Consider the following 20,105-nt stretch of genomic DNA (forward strand, 5'->3'; position numbering starts at 1 on the left):
TCTTAATTTTGTATGACAACAACCAGTTGCAGGGCTCAACAGTGTGAGCATTTACTCTGCAACTAAAAACAGATGTGTGCAAATGGTAAAATATACTTGCAAATAAAATAGGTCATAAATGATGTAATATACGTCTTTTATAGAGGTTAAAGAGGTTTTGATCTTTGGAGATGGAAGAAAAAGAAATCATGAAACAACCTAATGTAATAATTTTTTACATTTTTTAAAGGGTACGATTTGATTAAATAAATATGAGCGCTGGACATTTCAAAGTCAAAACTAAGCTAAATTTGCTTACGATCTACTTTTTATATATTGTAATCTAAAAATATTTGTCTGTTTGAATGATCAGCCAGCAATAGTAAAGCATGGGGATTTCAATAGAATTAAAAGTCCCCCGTGTTTTTTTTTTCTTCCCCTTCATGATATCGACTTTGATTGCACAGCAAACAGTAAACCTAGTGTACTAGTATTTTTTTTTTTATGTCTACTTTCCATGAATAAAAGTAGTTTTATTAATAAATCTTCATTGTACACCCACATTTTTAAATGTGCTCTTAAATGTTTCAGTTTATGGTTTTGTAGCTGCACATTTCTATTTGACAGACAAATTCTCTGCCCTGGTGTTACTCGTGTTTACTATAATCTGCACTCTGGTTCTGTCAATGTTATTTAGTTTATATGATAAATGTCTTGTGCATTTCTCCATTATACTTGGAATAAAAGCTACATAATTAAGCCAGTGTGATTTCCTCCTCAGACATTTTCCGGTGGGCCATATTCATGTTTGTTCTTATGATTGTTTTATGTAGGAAATGCCCTGAGCGCTGCTTTTAAAGGTGATCAGCAGTGTACACTGCCAGGAGATGCTGCTGTTCCCCAGCTTCTCCTGCACATACACACAGGACTAAGATCAGCGGGCGGAAGCGAACAGTTATTCACCCAGTGGGGAAAACCTGTTGGTGCGTGGTAGAATCAATCATATTAATGCCATATCCTCAGACTTGCACACACATATAAGTGTACTGCACAGCCTATTATTTGCACATAGTGCACAATACGCACATATAGGTACATAATAAAATACAGTAGTCACTATGCACAACAAAACCAATCAAAAAAAAACAAAAAAAAAAAACCAAAAAGATAAACAATGGAACAAAATGTTTTGGGGGGATGTTGTTCTCATTAGGTCATGCAGTGGCCTAATTTGGTGTTCCAGACACACCTGATTTATTCTCGTTCCTAGGCTCAAAATGCTCGTAGCTAGAAACACATTGGCTTTAGTTATGCTGCTGTGCCACAGACATATGAAATATCTCTGTTTTCTTCTGCAGAGCTGCTACATAATAAAATCCTGTGGAGATCATGTAGCTAATTAGACACACATGCAGTGTGTTTAACTGAGTGATGAGAGGAACAATCGGGCAATGCCTGTTTGAGTTTTAAACCATGTTTAGAACGTTTTCAATTTAGTACATGGACTGAATGAGTACAATAAGACACCAATGATTTATTGGCGCTAAAGTGCATGGAGAGTTATCGGTGGGTTTTCGGCCAGTTGATGGTCACTTGCCCTATTGATATTTGTTGATCTTGTACAAAAGGTTTATTTTTTTTTTTTTTTTTTTTCAAAAAAGGTCAATTGTATAACTGGCTATGTTTTTTTTTGTTTTTTTTTTAATTGCTAACAGTGTATACAGTATATGGTTATAAATTACTGACATAGATATTCTTTTTCAGTAAAAGGGTGTTTGTGAATTCTAATTTAGCTGTCATAGAATTACATTATAGTGGTATCATGTTTTATCACAAATTAAAATCCTATTTTTTGTAAAGAAAACAGGGAAAAAAAATTTTGGAAAAAAAAAAAAATACTGTCCAAGGCTGCATTTATTTGATCAAACATGCAGTAAAACCTGTATTATTGTGATATATTATTAAATAATTTACAATTTTAAATAACTGTTCAATTATTATATTATTATTACATTATATATTTTAATATGTAGTTTATTCCTGTGATGAAAAAGCGGAATTTTCAGCAGCCATTCATTACTCAGGTATTCAGTGTCACATGATCCTTCAGGAATCATCAATTCTTAATTTGCTGCTCAAGTAACATTTCTTACAAAAGAACCACATTTATTTGAAATGTAAATCTTTTGTATCATTATAAATGTCTATTAATGCTGAATATGCATTATATCCATTTCTTTAAAAATAAATAAAATCTATATAATACATAAATACATATGTACATACATTAAAATGCAGTTTATAATTTTTTTGTTAACGCAGAAAGAAAACAAAATTTAAATTACAAATAATAATAATAATAATATTTTTGTAACGATACAAACTTCCTATACATCGGGAAGAAGGAGGCGGGAACCGGCGCACAATCAAAACTCATTTTAATATCCAAAATAAACACAACAGCGCGTCAGCCCCTCACGGCGACTGACGCGCACAAATAAAAGCAAACACCTAAAATAATGTCCCAGGCCTGGTCCTCTCTCGTCCTTCACGGTCGTCACTCCAGTTTTATATCCTTCCATCTCCTACGTGGGACTCGATACTAGCGGTGGGGCTCAGGTGTAGCTCATCTCCAATCACTACACCTGGCCTCACTCCTCGTTCCCACGCCTCTCGGCCCCGCCCCACTCGCCACATACCCCCATCGCCCCTCGCAGGCCGGGGGGTACCCTCGAGACTGCGCTCTACTCCCCCCCCCCCCTCCCCCCTTCCCTCCGGGGGAGACCGCTCACGGGGACCTGCGGGAACCTGGGGGTAGGACAGACGAGGCGAGAGAAAAGGAGATGGAAGGAGGAGCGACAGGGACGAGAGAGGAAAAAAAAAAAAAAAATCCGGTTCCCAGACGCACTGCTGCTCGGCCCTCCATCGGCTGGGTGATCTCCTCCGCGGTGCCCGGCGGTGGCACTGGACGGCCCTCGGCGGACGGCACGACACTCCTCCGCCGCCCGGTAGACGGCGACGGCTCCTCCGATTTATGGGAAGCGGCAGGAGTCCCCCGTTCCCTGCCCCTCCGGATTCCGTCACGGAGGCGGCAGGCTCCGGCCCCCTGGCGAACGGCGCCGACTCCTCCGCTCCCTCACGGACGGCAGCCGCCCCTCCATATCGTGGGCGGTCGCAGCGAGCTCGCCCGTCCCCGGCAACTCGCTCCAGCCCACCGCCTCGAGCGTCCCTGGCGGCACATACCTCGCCTGCTCGAGGGCACCGCGGATTCACCACAGCGGCGAGGGATCTTCAGCAGCGCGTCCCTCCTTCTCCCGGGCTTCGGCACCACTGTAACGATACAAACTTCCTATACATCGGGAAGAAGGAGGCGGGAACCGGCGCACAATCAAAACTCATTTTAATATCCAAAATAAACACAACAGCGCGTCAGCCCCTCACGGCGACTGACGCGCACAAATAAAAGCAAACACCTAAAATAATGTCCCAGGCCTGGTCCTCTCTCGTCCTTCACGGTCGTCACTCCAGTTTTATATCCTTCCATCTCCTACGTGGGACTCGATACTAGCGGTGGGGCTCAGGTGTAGCTCATCTCCAATCACTACACCTGGCCTCACTCCTCGTTCCCACGCCTCTCGGCCCCGCCCCACTCGCCACAATTTTGAATCCAGATTCAGCTCATAAATGATGCACTCTAGTCTGGATATTCTTTTGTAGATTTTTCCTGCAAACGGGTTTGTAACTGAAACTCATCACCTAAAGGAATCTCAAACATTTATCTTGATCCTGATTGAGAGAATTTGCCTCCACACTGATGTAATAGCAAACACGATACAGCTGTATCTTTAATATTTTGATGTTCCTTCACCACTTTTTGAGACCATAACATTATGGATTCAGAAAATGAATCAGGCATTGAGTTAGAAAGAGGAAATGTTGGATATTAGAGCCTGTTGGGCTCTTTATCAGAACACAGAGGTTTTTGCTTTAAATATATTCCAAACTTCCTCGACAATGCCTCTGCCTAATGTGGTATTCTAGTGAATGCAGGAGTGCATATTGTTCTATAAAGGCTGCTATGAATCAGAAAGAGAGCTCTCTCTGTCTCTCTCTCTCTCTCTCTCTCTCTCTCTCTCTCTCTCTCTCTCTCTCTCTCTCTCTCTCTCTCTCTCTCTTCTCTCGCTCGTGTTTGAGTATATTGTATGATTGGCTATGCTCAGTCAATAGGCTTCATTCAGTGTTCCCACACTCACTTGGATTAAATGATGTTGGAGTCTGGTGTAGCACTAGTGTCAGTGGGCTGTGGTCACAGTTCTGTAGTCACTGGGCTCTGTCCAATACAACTAACTCCATCATGTCCAGCCAACATTAGGTCTGCATGTTCAGATCTTTATCCCCAGATCAGAAATTATTTATTTACTATTTTTACATTTAAATATACATTAGAACAGCTCATTTTAAGCAAACACATAATATTTAGCTTTATCAGTTACATGAAATCCAATCTGAAGCCCAATCAATTTGATCAATAACTGCAAACTGGGACATTTGGTCCCAAACTATTTTATTTTATTTTATTTTATTATTTTTAACCAAGCTGTATCTGAACATTAACACAGCATGTAGAATGAGGTGTGGACTTTAGAATTTTGAAGAAGTTTAAAAGCAACTTTGTTGTTAGTCGGCTGACCTGAGGTTATATTTCTGCAGCCATAGGGTAATATTGTTTCTCATCTGATGTGTTCATCTGCTGTTGTCCAGTCCTCCAACTGCACTGCCATGCATCCTTTAGTCTGACAAATGACCTTACTTGAGAGAGGAATCTGTCTGCCTCTGCTGAGTCCTTGAAGAAGCCTGTCTGTCTGTCTGTTGTTCTGTCTATAATTCTAATGTTCTAATATTCTATCTGTCATTAAATCTGTCTTCCTTTTGTTCTGTCTGTCATTATATCATTCCATCATTTAATTGTTTATTGTTCCATTATTTTATTGTTTTATCTATAGTGCCATCTACCATTATATTTTATGCTGTATCGTTCTGTCATTGTGTTGTTCTATCATTCTAATGTTCTGTTGTTTTATCGTCAAAGCCGGTTGACTTGTCAGACTTCCAAATAGAACAAATTATGGGAGGCTGTTCAGCAGGTCTATCCATCCGTCCATCTGTCTTTATTGTAAATATTTGTAACCTCTTTATTATAAGACTTTATTCCGTCAAACTCACAACAAACCATTTCCTAGTTTAAAATGACTGATCCAGCAATTGCATTTCATTTTAATTTTGCTATTGTGTGTTGTTTTTGCTACGCCCAACTCATATATATCTGTATGTGTTGGCACGGTGCAGAGTAACAGTCAACTCCTGTGAAATAATATTTGGATCAGTCATGCAATCTCGAACACTTGATTGTGCTGCTTCACACAGTTTACAATTTGAACTGGATAAACTGAGGCAGGAGGTGTATCGCTGCCCCTCTTCCTGCGCTAATTAGAATAGGCAGTGCTAATCAAGCTAAGTGCAGCCAACTGCGTTGAGTGCTTGTGTGGCTCTGTACATCAGTAGGATGGGGTGCTATGTGTCAATGGGACATTAATGATCCACACAGAACAAGACAGGCCTAGATCTCTCTGTTTCCACTGCCATTACCATGTTCTCTCTGAGAGCGAGAACAAAAGAGGACCATTGAGAGGGTTGCTGGCGAGGGCTGACATGGATTGTCATGTTTATCTAAACTTAAGAGGCAGAAATTTAAACAAGAGAGTGCCGAAAGAGAAAAGATGACAAAAAACAAAGAGAATATAGAGGAGGCAAGAGGAAGCACAGAGATAGATGGGAAAGGAAATATATACAGTCTCAGAAATGTTTTATAGAAGACTAGCAGACTGGACAGAAATAGGCCAGAAATTCATCCTGATAGCTCAGGAAAGCGTGGCTATATGCCAGTATTAAAAAAAGGGGGGGAAAGAAAAGCCCCACATCCCTTTGTTCTCGTTTCTGTGGCTTTGTAAATATCCCAGCCTTGTACTGTTTGTATTCCGAACTAATTACCGTGACTGTAATTAGCAAGGATTGAAATAGAAAATCATGGATTTATTTGAATTAGTGACACAAGCGCAAGTGAATCTTCATTGCTATTCACGATTAAAAACGAGTGAGACAGAACCTGCTGTTTTTTTTATCTAATGAATGAAATGATCCTAAAATATATTTTATTCCTTTTACAAAGTCAGTTTTTCCACAAACGTTTGCTCAAATTGAATCAAACTTTCTATACAAAATCTTTTAAATGAATTTCCTTCATTTTGAGACACTTGCACATATTATAATGTCTTTAAGTTTTAGTTTTGCAAACCTTTTGTAATGCATCACGATTAAATAAATGGGATCTGAAAGCTTGATTTTTTCATCATGTCATTCTGATTCAGCTGGGTCTATTAAAGCAGATAAACATGTCGGCTTATTTCACATTTTCCTCCGTAAAATAAGGTCCTGACTGTACATTCAGCATCATACTACATTTCTGATTGACAAGCTGAAAAGAATTACAGCGTGTGACTCAGGGGAAAGAGGCTAAGTGATTGGCCGGCGGAGGAGGGCTGTGAATCAGGTGGTATAATTTGTTCTTCTCCCTCTGATCGCTGCCATGGAACAATGCCCATGTATGAGGTCAAAAGAGTATCATGCTAGATCTGAATTGTGCCACAGAAATCATAACCTTTCTCTGTCTCTTCTGTAAAATCAGAGCCTTATACTGCAGTGGATACTTCTGCTGTAACTGAATGGTTCTACCTGAACCATCTATTCCATTTTGATTGTCACTTTGGCTATTTAAAGGGATAGTTCACCCAAAAATTCAAACTCTTTTTCACCCAGAAATTGTTCCAAACCTGTATGAATTTCTTACTTCTGCTGAAAACAAACAAACAAAAAAAAAAAAAAAACAGTTGCTGGTCTCCACTGACTATGTTTTTTTTTTTTTTTTTTTAAGTCAGTGGAGTCCATAAACTGTTTACCCAGATTCTGGCTACTCATATCCTTCGAAATATCTTTCGTGTTCAGCAGAAGAAAGAAACAGACACACACACACACACACACACACGTCTAAAAGCCATAAGTAAAACAGGTAATAAGTAGAAACAATTAAAGTCTAAGTCTGTTTTAGTAGCTTTATATAAAGTATAGTTTGGATTTGGAGATGTTTCTCCCACAGTACTCTTGGAAAGTTGTTGAGGAGAAGTTGCAGCTCTGAGGGTGAGTGGTTCTGACAGTTTTTGTTGCAAAAACCAGTCGTCTTCGGACAGAGGAGTCTGTGAGTGTGTGTTTATGTGTGTCTAGACCCAAATCCCAGAGCACTAGAGGCTAACATCCTCCTCCTCCTCTCTTTTGTGCTGATTTAATTTAAGAGTGGGCTGAATTAATAACATCCCCAAGGCATGCAGGGCACCCTTAGAGCCCTTCTCATATTTACTCACCAAATGCAATGTTATAAGGAGTTCTTTTACATCCCTTCTGTGACTTGACGGACACTGCAACATGCCCCTTTTTAAGGAATATAAGATTGTTCAAGATTAGACATTTTGTTTATTTTTTTAAATTAATTCAACCCTGTCCCTGATTGGGATTTTTTTTTTTTATGTAAATACATTTTTTATATACATTTAAATGTGATTTAATTAAAAATGTTTCAAATTCTTTATGCATTTCAGATTTGTATTTAAAAATGTAAGCAGCTGATGCATAACATGGATATATATATATATATATATATATATATATATATATATATATATATATATATATATATATATATATATATATAAAGTGTATGTATGTGTGTGTGTGTGTGTGTGTGTGTGCTACCCTACTTTTACCCGTTCTTAGAAAAATAATATATATTTTTTCCATTTTCTTTTTCTCTCTCGTTTCTTTCATTCAATGACAAAGATAATCCTGCATCTGGTTTAGGTGCTGCACACTGATATTGTGCTTTGTGTATTGGACTTCTGGTCAGACTAGGTGGAAGCTTTTTGCCAACTGCTTTTCTCTCCCTCTCTCTTAAGCTCAGTGTACAGTTTAAGGCTGTATGAATGAGTAAATAAATAAATATATAAATAAAGAGAAATAATTCTCTGAGGAAGCGCATGTCAGTGTGAACACGAGAGAGTAAGAGCGAGAAAGAGAGAGGATGAGGAGGAGCAGTCGGGGAGAGCGGGCACAAAAGAAAAGACAGAAAGAACACAAAGATAGTGGATGAAAAATGGAGTCACAACGGATACAGAGAGAGCTACAACAAAAGAAAAGGAGTGAAGGATAGAGATGCAAGACAACAGGCAACAGAAGGAACAAGAGAGGCATCAACTATAGAAGGAGAGGAAAGGAAAAGAGAGAGAGAGAGAGAGAAATGGGCCAGCTCTCCCCTGCAAGGCACACCCTGGCATTCAGCCGTAGAAGAGAGCAGGAGAAATGCTGAAAGAGAGAGAACAGTATTTGTCAAGAACTGAGGAAACAGCGTCTGTGCAGCAACAAGGAAAAGAGACAGAAAGACAATACATCTCAGAGAGACGGCCATGCTTTACAGGAAGTGAACTGTGATATAAAAATGCCAACTTTCGCTTTAATCTCAGGCATTTTTTCTGATGTTATGTCATCATTGTGAAGGGATATGAATATGTATCTTCTGATTGCTTAGATAAACATCAGCATGCCGATGATTTACTGATGTCTGGATCAGGAGGAACAGGAAGAGCTTCATTGTGCAGCACAAGCACACACTGTTCCACAAGTATTCAAAGCTGTTTCACTGGTGTCTGCTACCATAAAAACAGGTTAAATTATGGAGAAGACAGTGTATTTTTTAGTAAAGCAGCTGCTTGGCAGCTATGAACAACTGAACAGCTAAACTGTAGTTTAGGCTATTACAGTTACATGTGTAGTTTAAATGAGACGTCCTATTCTGGTGTCCACATCAGATGATATTTAAGTTATTTTAGATTCATAAAAAGCATATTAAATGTTTTAAATAACTTTTGTGAACATAAAATGTCCGAAAAGGTGGTGAAATAATCGTCATTCTGCATCTTTCATCATTTTGTAAAAAAGAAACAACATCTTTATTCTGACCTGTACTTATTAAAATGTATAAAAGAAAAAAATGATCATACTAAATTTTATTAAATTTCAAATAATTAGAAACTTATTGCTGACAAATCTGTAGCACGTAATGGTTTGAAGGATAGTTTTAAAAAATGATTGTAAATATTTAAAATTCCAGTTAATTTGTACTTTGGAGACTGCAATATGAGTTTTTTTAATCTCATATAATGATTCTTCTTCTAAATATGCCTGACAGGATTTTTTTTGGTATATAAACATTTGTAACACTGAGTGACATTTTTGTTGGTATCTTCTGTAAATAATGGTAAAAACGTATAATAATAATAATTTTTTTCTTGAACAGAAAAAGTAATAATTAATGTGTATAATATCATTTACATATATTTTAAGATTATTGTGGAAACTGATACTTTTTTCAGAATTTTTTGATGAAGGGAAAGTTCAAAAGCTATTTTGAATGTTTGAAATCTGTATTGAAATTCATAACAAAATATTTTGTGACAACCCACCTTGGTTAAAACAAGGTAACTTAGAAAATAACATAGCAACTTTCTAACACCTGAGCAAATGTTTTACTTAGGTTATTTTTATTTTTATTTTTTTATTTTTTTGCCAGCAGTGAGTATGACATCAACAGGATCTGATGTAATGGGAATAAAGCCCAGTGTTTAATGTTTGAGATATATACTTCAGGATTCATTATGTGATTACCGTTGCTTCTGGAAGAGATGGCATAAATGTTTTCTCTCTCTTTCACCTCTCACCAATAATGACTGTGATGACGAATTTCGTAAATGTCACTAACAAGTGTTTGTTTTTTCATTTGCCACCCAGCATTAGTCACAGTGCATGTTTGAGTGCTTGAGTGACGCCAACACACTCTCTTGTCTCTGTCATAAAAAAAAAAAAAAAAAATCTCATTCAGCCACACTATGATTTTTCTATAAATATCGAACATGCAGGTCCCAGGAGGGAAATCTAATCTATTTTATCAAGTGCTTGCAACTAGGTAACAGAAGATCAGATTTCTATTCAACTTTTTGCTTTTTAGCATAGATGAAAAGCTTGTGTGGATGCTTTATTTTAATCAAACAAGAAACTCTGATGATTCAGATGAAACCTGTTTTGACCTTTAACATCCAATAGCAAGCATGAAATTAATAGTTTTTTTCTTTTGTCCTTTAATTCCTATTAACACAGTGACTTTCACTTTCTAAAATCATGTACTTTCACTCTTTTAGCTCATTTCCAAAGGTGTGGTCACATTTATTGTAGTTCAGTGAATTTTCTTGGATGAAATATAGTCATTTCAAGTCACCTTTATTTACATTTACATTTACATTTAATCATTTAGCAGACGCTTTTATCCAAAGCGACTTACAAATGAGAACAATAGAAACAATCAGACCAACAAGAGAACAACAACAGTATACAAGTGCCATGACAAGTGTCAGTTAGTCTAGTACAGAACGCATAGCCAGGATGTTTTTTTTTTTTTTTAAGAATATGATAGACAAGCAAATAAAAGGTAAGTGCTAGTATTAGTTGGTTAAGTGCTGGTGAAAAAGATGTGTCTTAAGATGTTTTTTGAAAATGAGTAAAGACTCATTTTCTGTACGAATTGAGATTGGGAGATCATTCCACCAGCTGGGCACAGTCCAGGAAACGGTCCGTGAGAGTGATTTTGAACTTCTTTGGGATGGCACCACAAGGCGTCGTTCACTTGCAGAGCGCAAACTTCTGGAGGGCACACAAGATTGAACTAGTGAGTTTAGGTATGTTGGTGCCTTGTCAGTGGTCGTCTTGTAGGCAAGTACAGTACCTTGAATTTGATGTGAGCGGCTACTGGTAGCCAGTGTGAGAGGAGTAACGTGAGCTTTTTTTGGTTCATTGAAGACAACCCTCACTGCTGCATTCTGGATCAGTTGCAGAGGCTTGATATACATGCAGGAAGGCCAGCCAGGAGAGCATTACAATAGTCCAGACTGGAGAAAACAAGAGCTTGGACAAGAAGTTGGGTGACTTGCTCTGACAGGAAGGGTCTAATCTTCCTAAAGTTGTATCAGGCAAATCTGCAGGACTGGGTCGTTGTAGCAATATGGTCTGTGTAACTTAACTGATGATCCATCACAACTCCTAGGTTTCTGGCTGTCCTGGAAGGAGTTATGGTTGACAAACCCAGCTGTATAGAGAAGTTGTGATGAAACGATGGGTTAGCTGGAGCCACAAGCAGTTCTGTCATAGTGAGGTTGAGCTGAAGGTGATGGTCATTCATCCAGCTAGAAATGTCACTCAGAAAGGCTGAAATGCGAGCAACTACCGTCGGGTCATCTGGTTGGAATGAGAAGTAGAGTTGAGTGTCATCAGCGTAGCAGTGATAAGAAAAGCCATGCTTCTGAATGACAGATCCTAATGGCATCATGTAGATGGAGAAGAGAAGTGGTCCAGGTAGTGAGCCTTGAGGAACCCCAGTAGTAAGTTGTTGTGACTTAGAAACTTCACCCCTCTAAGACAACCTGAAGGATCTATCATAGAGGTAGGACTTAAACCACAGTATTGCGGTTCCAGAGATGCCCATCTTTCTGAGGTTGGACAGGAGAATCTGGTTATTAACGGTGTCGAAAGCAGCAGACAGGACCAGTAAGATGAGTACTGAGGATTTTAAAGCTGCTCTTGCCAGTCGCAGGGCTTCAGTAACCGAGAACAGGGCAGTCTCAGTTGAGTGGCCACTTTTGATACCAGACTGGTTGCTGTCCAGGAGGTTATGTAGCACTTGATACTTTATACTTTGATTTAAAAGCAGCTTCTATAATATTATTTAACTATTTAAACTATAATAAATAGTAAAATAATAGAATCAGTGATGCAGACTTCTTCAAATATGAGGCAAATTAAAATTCTGCTGTAAGGCATCTCTAAAAAAGATAATAGTGTTATTTTTCTGCTCAAGTCAATTTAATATTGATATAGTTCAATTCAACATCTGTGTAAAGTTTAATTATGAAATATAAAACATTTGGCTATAAGCCATTTTATGGAAGGCAACAATGTCGTTATTAATCCCAATTTAAATCAGTTCAATAACAGTGTTGATATTCCAAATTCTTTTTAATAGGAATCCATGCAATTAGGAATTTTGCGTCAGGGCGAAATATTTTCTTAGACAGATTTTGAATTTGCCATTATTTTTGTTTGTGAAATTTCAATAATTTGAACATTTATTGGTTAAACTGATAATGTTAAGGCTCATGTTATGGCACTCCTGTTCACTTTTATGATACAATTAGAAGAAAAAAAAACAATCAGATTCTGTGGTTAGGAGTATCCATATCTCTTACATGGTGACAGGCAGCAGTTTAGCCCTTAGAAAGGTTAGTTTTCCTCATATGGCCAGAGGATGGGTTAGACCATTAGTATTGATAAAGCAGTCATGCACAGAAGGATGCTCTTTGCCTCTCAGACTGAAAGAAGAGCCATCGCCTTCAAAGTCACTACTAAACAGCTTTTAAAATGGTATGAAATCAAGGTCCAACTTCACCTTAACTCACCATTCTACTAGTTTCTCCATTATGCAATGCTTGCTACTTTTTTAGCTTATTTTTCCACATTTTTTGCCATAATCTTTAAGGTTCTGGTCTGAAGGAGAGGGACCAAGAAGACAGGGAAACCTAATCCATCTTTTCTGTCCCAGAGGCATTGTGGGAGATGAAGTCAAGCGCACTGCGAGTAAAGCTGTCATCGGCAGTGATGCGTGAAGCGGAAAGCGGGATGTGTTTTTCTGCAGTTCATGGTTTACCTAGAATCAGAAGCCAGAACCCCAACACAATCACATACGCTAGGCTGTGTAGGTGTCCGACTAGAGGAGTTAAAAGGCAAGACCTGTGATGCGTTATTGCATTGTAAATCAGATTTCGGTTTAGATCATATGAATTAAAGCAACGGCTTGTTTATTTAACCTTTAAGGAACATTAATTTCGCAGATGCATAGATGCTACCCCGAAAAAACTATAAAATATCCACGCTAGCTTTAGGTGATGTAAAGCGTCTGGCTATAAGCCTGAACAGAATTTGCTGTAAATGCTCTTTCCTGTTTGGTCGGTTTAAACAGGGTTCACCACCCCCCCCCCCCCCCCCCCAAAAAAAAAAAAACATGAAAGTGAGAAAATAATGACAGAATTTAGGTTTTTAAGTGAACATCTCTTTAAATGTGCTTGATGTTATATAAAACCGCATGTAGATTGTCCAATCCACACACACAGACATTCATCGATTATGGAAGTGCGGGATAACAGCACTGACCTGCTTGTTCATTTGAGTGGAATGTTGGCGGAGGCACTTTAGGGGTCATTGGTAGTGTTGGCCATAGTGAAATGGACCGTTGCAGTGCGGAAACTGACACAATTGTAGAGCTGCGGAATTGCTTTAATAGAACAGCTGATAAAACTACCCTGTTAAAAACAAACCTCTTTTTCACTCCTAAGGGGAAACATACGGCACTGCTTGCAACACTGTGTGTTTACAGTGTCCTGAGTACGCACAAAGGGCATCTGAGCTGTGGCTTTTTGATAATGTAAAATAAAACGGGTCGTTTTCCTAAACAGTCGTGGTCCCTTTAAAAAGGTCAGACTGACAGAGAAAACAACTAAGCTGAGTTGGTGTTTAGGGAGGGGGGTTGCTGGACTGGAGAAGCGTTTGGTGCTAATCTTGCTAGCATAATTGCAGTCTTGATTGCTACAAGCAGCCTCCATGTCCCCTTTAGCGCATACACCTCCACACTACCCCCACTTTCTCTCTCCCCAGGGATATGTGTGGTGATTTTAGTAGCTATCCAGCCCTGCAGACAGGGGAAGTGCGACTGAAACACGTATAATATAAAATAAATGTATTTTCTGATCTGATATATGATGGGGGTCAGGAAAAGGTGGATTCCAACTCTAGGTCGATCATATCAGAACAGAGTTGTGCACTTTACACACTATGCCACTGAGCCTGTTGCATGATGTGCATCTTTAGTAATGTGGTCTATGCTAACCAGACATTGATGGGCGGAGCTAGTGTGTGAACAAGGTTGGTTATTTGCTTAGTGTAAATAGACACTCTGAAATTTTGTCTTCCCCTCGCTTTGGCCCCAAGTGCGCATGGGCCCCTGGGCCTGTGCCCATGATGCCCATTGGATAATCCAGCCCTGCTGTGCACACACGTGCCTATTTTCTGGTATTTTCTGTGGCTGGAGCTGCTGTTGGAAATGTCCCTGTTAAAAACAGGAATGTCAAAAAAACCTATTAGGAAAGACAGAATATTCTATTTATAGCCTTTGTAATTCTATCAAATGTCCCATATTTGTTATTTACCAGTCTCGGTTTCTCAATTTCTTTGATTCATATTATTGATTGCTTTTAGTGATTTCTTATACTTCTCTTTAATGTTGTGAGTGCTGGCATACAATTTTCTGTGTCCTAGAGCTGTGTGGATTGGGATGACAGGAAACTGACAGTAAAATTGGGAGAGTTGAAACAACACTGTTCTCTTTGTGCTCATTTTTGTGGCAGATATTCATTTTGGTTATGTGGTTTGGCATGCGTTGTGAAAGAATGTATCTAGCAGTATTCAAAAGAGGGTTAACTGTACAAATCAGGTGGAACAGAGCGACTGCAGGGTGAAAAGTCTGTCGCAATCTTATTTCTCTCCCTGACTGGATAAACAACCAGCCTTTGGTGTTGTGACTTGGTATGCAAGTCTCAGACAAAATTGTTTAAGTGGAGTGCAGATGCTGAAGGGTAGGACGGTGTGTGAGCTGACGTTGTGTGTGGTGTCTGCTGGTGTGCAAATATAATAAGGAGAACAAACACGGTTTTAGAACAGACCATGTGTATCGCTGGGGTTACTTGGAAATTCATAAGAAGAATAAGAATATATTTAACTATTATTTAAAACTAAATGATAATATATAAAAATTCTAAAATTCATTTCATGATTTTTTTTTTTAATGAAAGAAAACAATAATGTATGGAATGTGTTTTAAAATGTGTGTGTCTGGCACTGGTATACCATCAACATTTTTATTAAATAGGACCTTTTAAACGAGAATAACTACACATATTGTGATATAGTAATTAACAGTTCAAACATTTGTGGTCATCAATAAATCATTAGTTTTATTCAGCATTTAATTGATCAAAAGCGAGAAAAATGAAAAAGGCATTTATAATGTTACAAAATATTTTGTAGTTTTTGTATATTTGTACTATTTTCTCACAAAGCTCAGCCATTTTTAACATGAGAAAGAAATGTTACTGGAGCATCAAATCACCATTTTTGATTTTTGAAGGATCATGTGACCCTGAAAACTGGAGAAATGACTGCTGAAAATTCTGCATTTCCTTTACAAAAATAAATTATATTTTAAAATAAATTAAAAGAGAAAACACTCTTTTGAATTCTAATAATATTTCACACTGTTACTGTTTTTGTTGTATTTATTATCAAATAAATGCAGTCTGTGAGCATAAAAGATCTCTTTCAAAAATTTTGAACTATGCTACTTTTTTAGTTTTTTTCTCACAATATTTTTTGCTATTGTTTAAAATGTCTTATTTAGGGATATTGTTGATGGTACTAAATTATATCATGTACAGTATAAACACATTACTGTTTTTGTCAATGAAGAGATACTTGAGCCTTAATAATGGGGCTGTACATTTGCATAAAACAAAAAAATTTTTGGAAACACTTTATGTTCTTGGTTTGGCTCTGTATATTAAAGTGTGTGTGTGTGACTAGCCTCTGCTTCTCTGTGGGAATGATGCTTCCCACCGTCAGATCCAGGTGTCTTTCCGTTCCCTTCCCCCAGTCCGAGGCAGATGTAGTCTGTGCAGTCATGGAGATATCCATGATCAAAGAGCCTATACTTATGGCACAATAAGATCCTGCTAATAATCCACAATTACTTTCAGACACATGCTAGTGCCAATCAGAGTCATACAAAAATAACTAACTACGACAAAGCACTTCAAATGCTGTACGCTCAGCAATATGTAATTATGATACCATCGATTAAACGAGCCTACTTGTGTACGATGATAATAATGCCATCATTGCCATCAGCATACATTGCGAGTTGTTAGTTATGAAGTGCCGCTGTCTTTTTGGCTGTTTGTTCGGTACAGAAACGGGAAAACAATATCATCAAAGCCAGGTGGTTTTGCCATTAGCATGCCACGGTTAAGCTTCAAAGCTGAGAAGTCGGACTTGCTGCAAGAAAGAAATATAAAAAGGGGGAAAACTGACAATAACTGTAAGACCGTCAGACATGAGAGACATCAGAAACAGGGTTGCATAAGTACTCACTTCAGACTGAGGCAGTAGATCAGACGTTGCCTCAGCAGCCACTGAAGTTTCTCCGAATTGCAAAAACACAGGGAGAAGCAACGTGGAGCTCATTATCATACAGCATATAAAGTGTATATTGGAAACTGCTGGCACTTACTGCTGCAGCCCTGACTCAGTTATAAGTCCACATTGAACTGATCCAATTTTTCATTTTCTTTCTCCCATGTTTTTTGTGGAAAGCCCATTTAGAAAGCAAGCACCCTGTAGCCTATTTCCAATGTTTATCATGGTCCCGTTACACTATATATAGTGTATATATAAGGTTGGTAATTCTCTTATGCTCATCAAGACTGCATTTACTTGATCACAAAGACAGTAAAATAGTAATATTATGAAATATGGTTATTCTTAGAAATATCAACCAATTTTATTTTAATATATTTTAAAATGTAATTATCTCTGCGATGGTAAAGCTGATTTTTTAGCAGCAATAACCCCAGTCTTCGGTGTCACATGATCCTTATGGAAACATTGTAATGTTGATTTGGTGCACAAGAAACTTTTCTCATTATTATGCTTAAAACAATAAAAAAAAAAGCTTTTGATAAAATTTTCAGGATTCTTTGATGATAAGAAAGTTATAGAAGGAACATAATTTAATTGAAATATATATTTTTTAATTAGAAAAGTCTTGATCAGTTTAATGTATTCTTTTTGAATAAATGTATTAATATCTTTAAATAAGTCTTGCGGACTCCGAACTTTTGAACAGTAGTTTGTGTGTGTGTGTGGGTGGGTGTGTATAGGTATGAGTGTGTGTGTGTACTGTACGTACTGTACCTTACAAGTTGTTGTCAGAAATTGCTCATTTTTATTTATTTATTTTGTATTTTGTGTTTTGCAAATTAGCCGTTCTTCTGTAACATTCAAAACTCCAGCACGAAAAGTAAGTTCAAAATAGACTTCATGTAAGGAATCTGCTTATTCAGGCAGTGGAAGGGTCTCCCAGGCGGTTTCATTAATGCAAAAGTCCTATATCGGAAAACACTAATGTAAGCGGGATCCTAATGCTCTAAAGTGAACCAAATGTTTAGTACTCCTTCAGGTTTTGTGTCATTAATGTTTAAAGCATCTAACTCTCTGGTGTTGTGTTTTGCAGTCTGTTCGCAGTACTCACGGGGCGTGTTCGCCATTTTCGGCCTGTACGATAAGAGGTCGGTTCACACGCTAACATCCTTCTGTGGCGCGCTGCACATCTCCCTCATCACGCCCAGTTTCCCTTCCGAGGGCGAGAGCCAGTTCATCTTACAGCTGCGGCCCTCCATACGAGGGGCCCTTCTCAGCCTGCTAGACCACTATGACTGGAATCGATTCGTCTTTCTCTACGACACTGACAGGGGTAAGACAATAAAACACACAGAAACTCACACCCTCACGCTAATACCCATTTCCATTTGATAATTTGCAAAATGTAATTAAGTGCCAGTGGAAGTGCTTAACAGTTGTACATACTGGCTTGAATATTAAATAATGTTCTGCATAAAGTCTTAAAGGAACAGTTCATCAAAAAAATTTGGAGAGACTTCAAACAGCTATTTTACACACAGCAAAAGTTTATAGTGAATAAGCTGTAAGTAAACCATAGAGTGTAAAGCCATACTACATTGTATACAACGAACCAAAATTTGTCATGTGATCCAAACTCGAGTATCAAACCAATTTGATTTGTGTTCTTTTGAGTCAATTCTTTTCAGTGGACCAATTGATCTGGTTCATAAATCTGGCCTGTCACTTTCTTCATGCAGTAACAATGAATGAGAACTTGAGATTTCAAGCTTCAAAAAGGTCCTTATTTTTTTCTCCAAAGGCTGTTGACAAGTGAGTCAGTAAGTTGAATTTGAGAACATAATCAGTCATAAGGAGAACTTAAACAAATTCATAAAAAAAAAAAAACAGAACTCAGAAGAAGAATCGGTCATTGCAAGTCCTCGATATGAACTCTCTTCAACTTTCAAAGAGATCTCGGTCTCGGGCAGATGTCAAGACTTTATGAGAAGACTTTCATTTGACTTCAGAGGACTTATAGTAATATAGTCATAGGAAGTCAAATGAATCACTTAGGATGCTTTTTCACTAAAAACCTTTAATGTTGCACAGAAGATTACACTGCAAACTCTACTTTATTGGTTGTCTCATGGAGTCAGGTGACTAGGAATGATGAGCTACTCAGAATTGTATTTCCGGTGAGCCTGTTATTAAGAGAGGCTTATTCTCTGGAGAGCAGGGTCAGGTCTTAAACTCTCAGTTACACTAATGAGCAGTTTGTAGGCCAGAAACACAGTCCTTCTGTTTCTTTCTTACTTGTCTCTCTCCCCGATCCTCCCCATCAGTGTCGTATTTCTCACCTTGCACTGTTGTGAACGCACACTTCTGAAATGCATCGACTTCCTTTGAAAGACGAACACAATACCCTCCTGTCATTTGAGTCTGTAAATCATGAGAGCTCATTACAGAATATTCTATAAATAACAAAAAGTGATCTGTGGTGTCTTGTGCATGTATAAGATTCGCCGTTTTCTGTCATATCATGGATGTTCCTGACGTGCAGATTTCTGATGTGCGATTGCTCTTGTCACATCTGCCACAGGCATGAGTTTTTCCTTCACATCCCATATGGCCAGATATTTGCAAAGTTTCCATATGGTGAGCTTAATCAAATATTTTTGTTAGCAAAACCAGAGCATTGTATCAACTTTATCAAGAGTTTTATACAGAAAATAAGTCCTTTTTACATAAAACAAAAAGCCACAGTGAAACTTTGCACAGAGAGGTAGTGTTTACTGTACCAATCCATTTACTATTGTGCCTGTAACCATTGTAAAATCCATAGATGGAGGTTATTGGTGATACCTACTGTAATGCAAAGCTTGAGAGGCTTGTATTAAACAGCAGCAACAGCAATATTATAAAACAGGGCAAAACATTTAAGAATATTCTATGATAATAATAAAAATGCATGTTATATATTTAATACTAGATGTAATAATAATAATACATGGTTTTGATAATAATAATAAACTGTAGTTTTTGTTATTTTTCTTTATTGTAAATAAATATATAATAATGTATGTATATAATAATTGGAATAAAAACAGCAAAGGTGTTTAGTGTTGCCATCGATGAATTAATATAGAGTATGTTTATTATATGTAATGTTTGCTTATAATAAATAATGGTTTTCTAAATTTAATTTTATTCATAAATTGTTATAAATTATTAGAAATTATTACTGTTGTTAATAATAAGTATAATAATAATAATTGGATTAAAAACCTATAAAAACTTTTTTTTGTTCTAAACAATGTATTAATATAGACTATCAAATGTGTGTTTGTAATCTAATCTAATCTATATATTAGATTTTTTATTATTGTCATTATTATTATTTATAAATAAATATATATATAAAAGGATAATCATTGGAATACAAAACTGTATGCCTTTTGTCTTTCCCAGGCAATGCATTCATATAAAGGTGTTGTACATATGTTTATGAGCATTTACATCTTTAAATGCTCATCCAGTCATAAATTAGAGTCAGAACTATCCTTATTAAAGGGTACAAGTGAGGCTCAAACAGCGAAGGCTGATAAATGAAGATAAAATACTGGAGTGATGGATCT

General features: G+C 37.5%; 1 protein-coding gene across 5 annotated transcripts in view; it reads left to right on the forward strand.

The window, feature by feature from the left end:
- Positions 1-20,105, forward strand: part of LOC127941956 (glutamate receptor 4) — an 82,970-nt gene that overhangs the window by 28,506 nt on the left and 34,359 nt on the right. For all 5 annotated transcript variants that reach the window (XR_008149236.1, XM_052537439.1, XM_052537440.1 and 2 more), the window contains exon 3: positions 17,582-17,821. Coding sequence is in view for 4 of the 5 variants with exons in the window: in XM_052537439.1 (XP_052393399.1) it covers positions 17,582-17,821 (240 nt within the window). In the remaining variant the exon portion in view is untranslated. The remainder of the gene's footprint in view (positions 1-17,581; positions 17,822-20,105) is intronic.

This window comes from Carassius gibelio, chromosome A21 (assembly GCF_023724105.1).
Source record: "Carassius gibelio isolate Cgi1373 ecotype wild population from Czech Republic chromosome A21, carGib1.2-hapl.c, whole genome shotgun sequence".
Lineage (NCBI taxonomy): Eukaryota > Metazoa > Chordata > Actinopteri > Cypriniformes > Cyprinidae > Carassius > Carassius gibelio.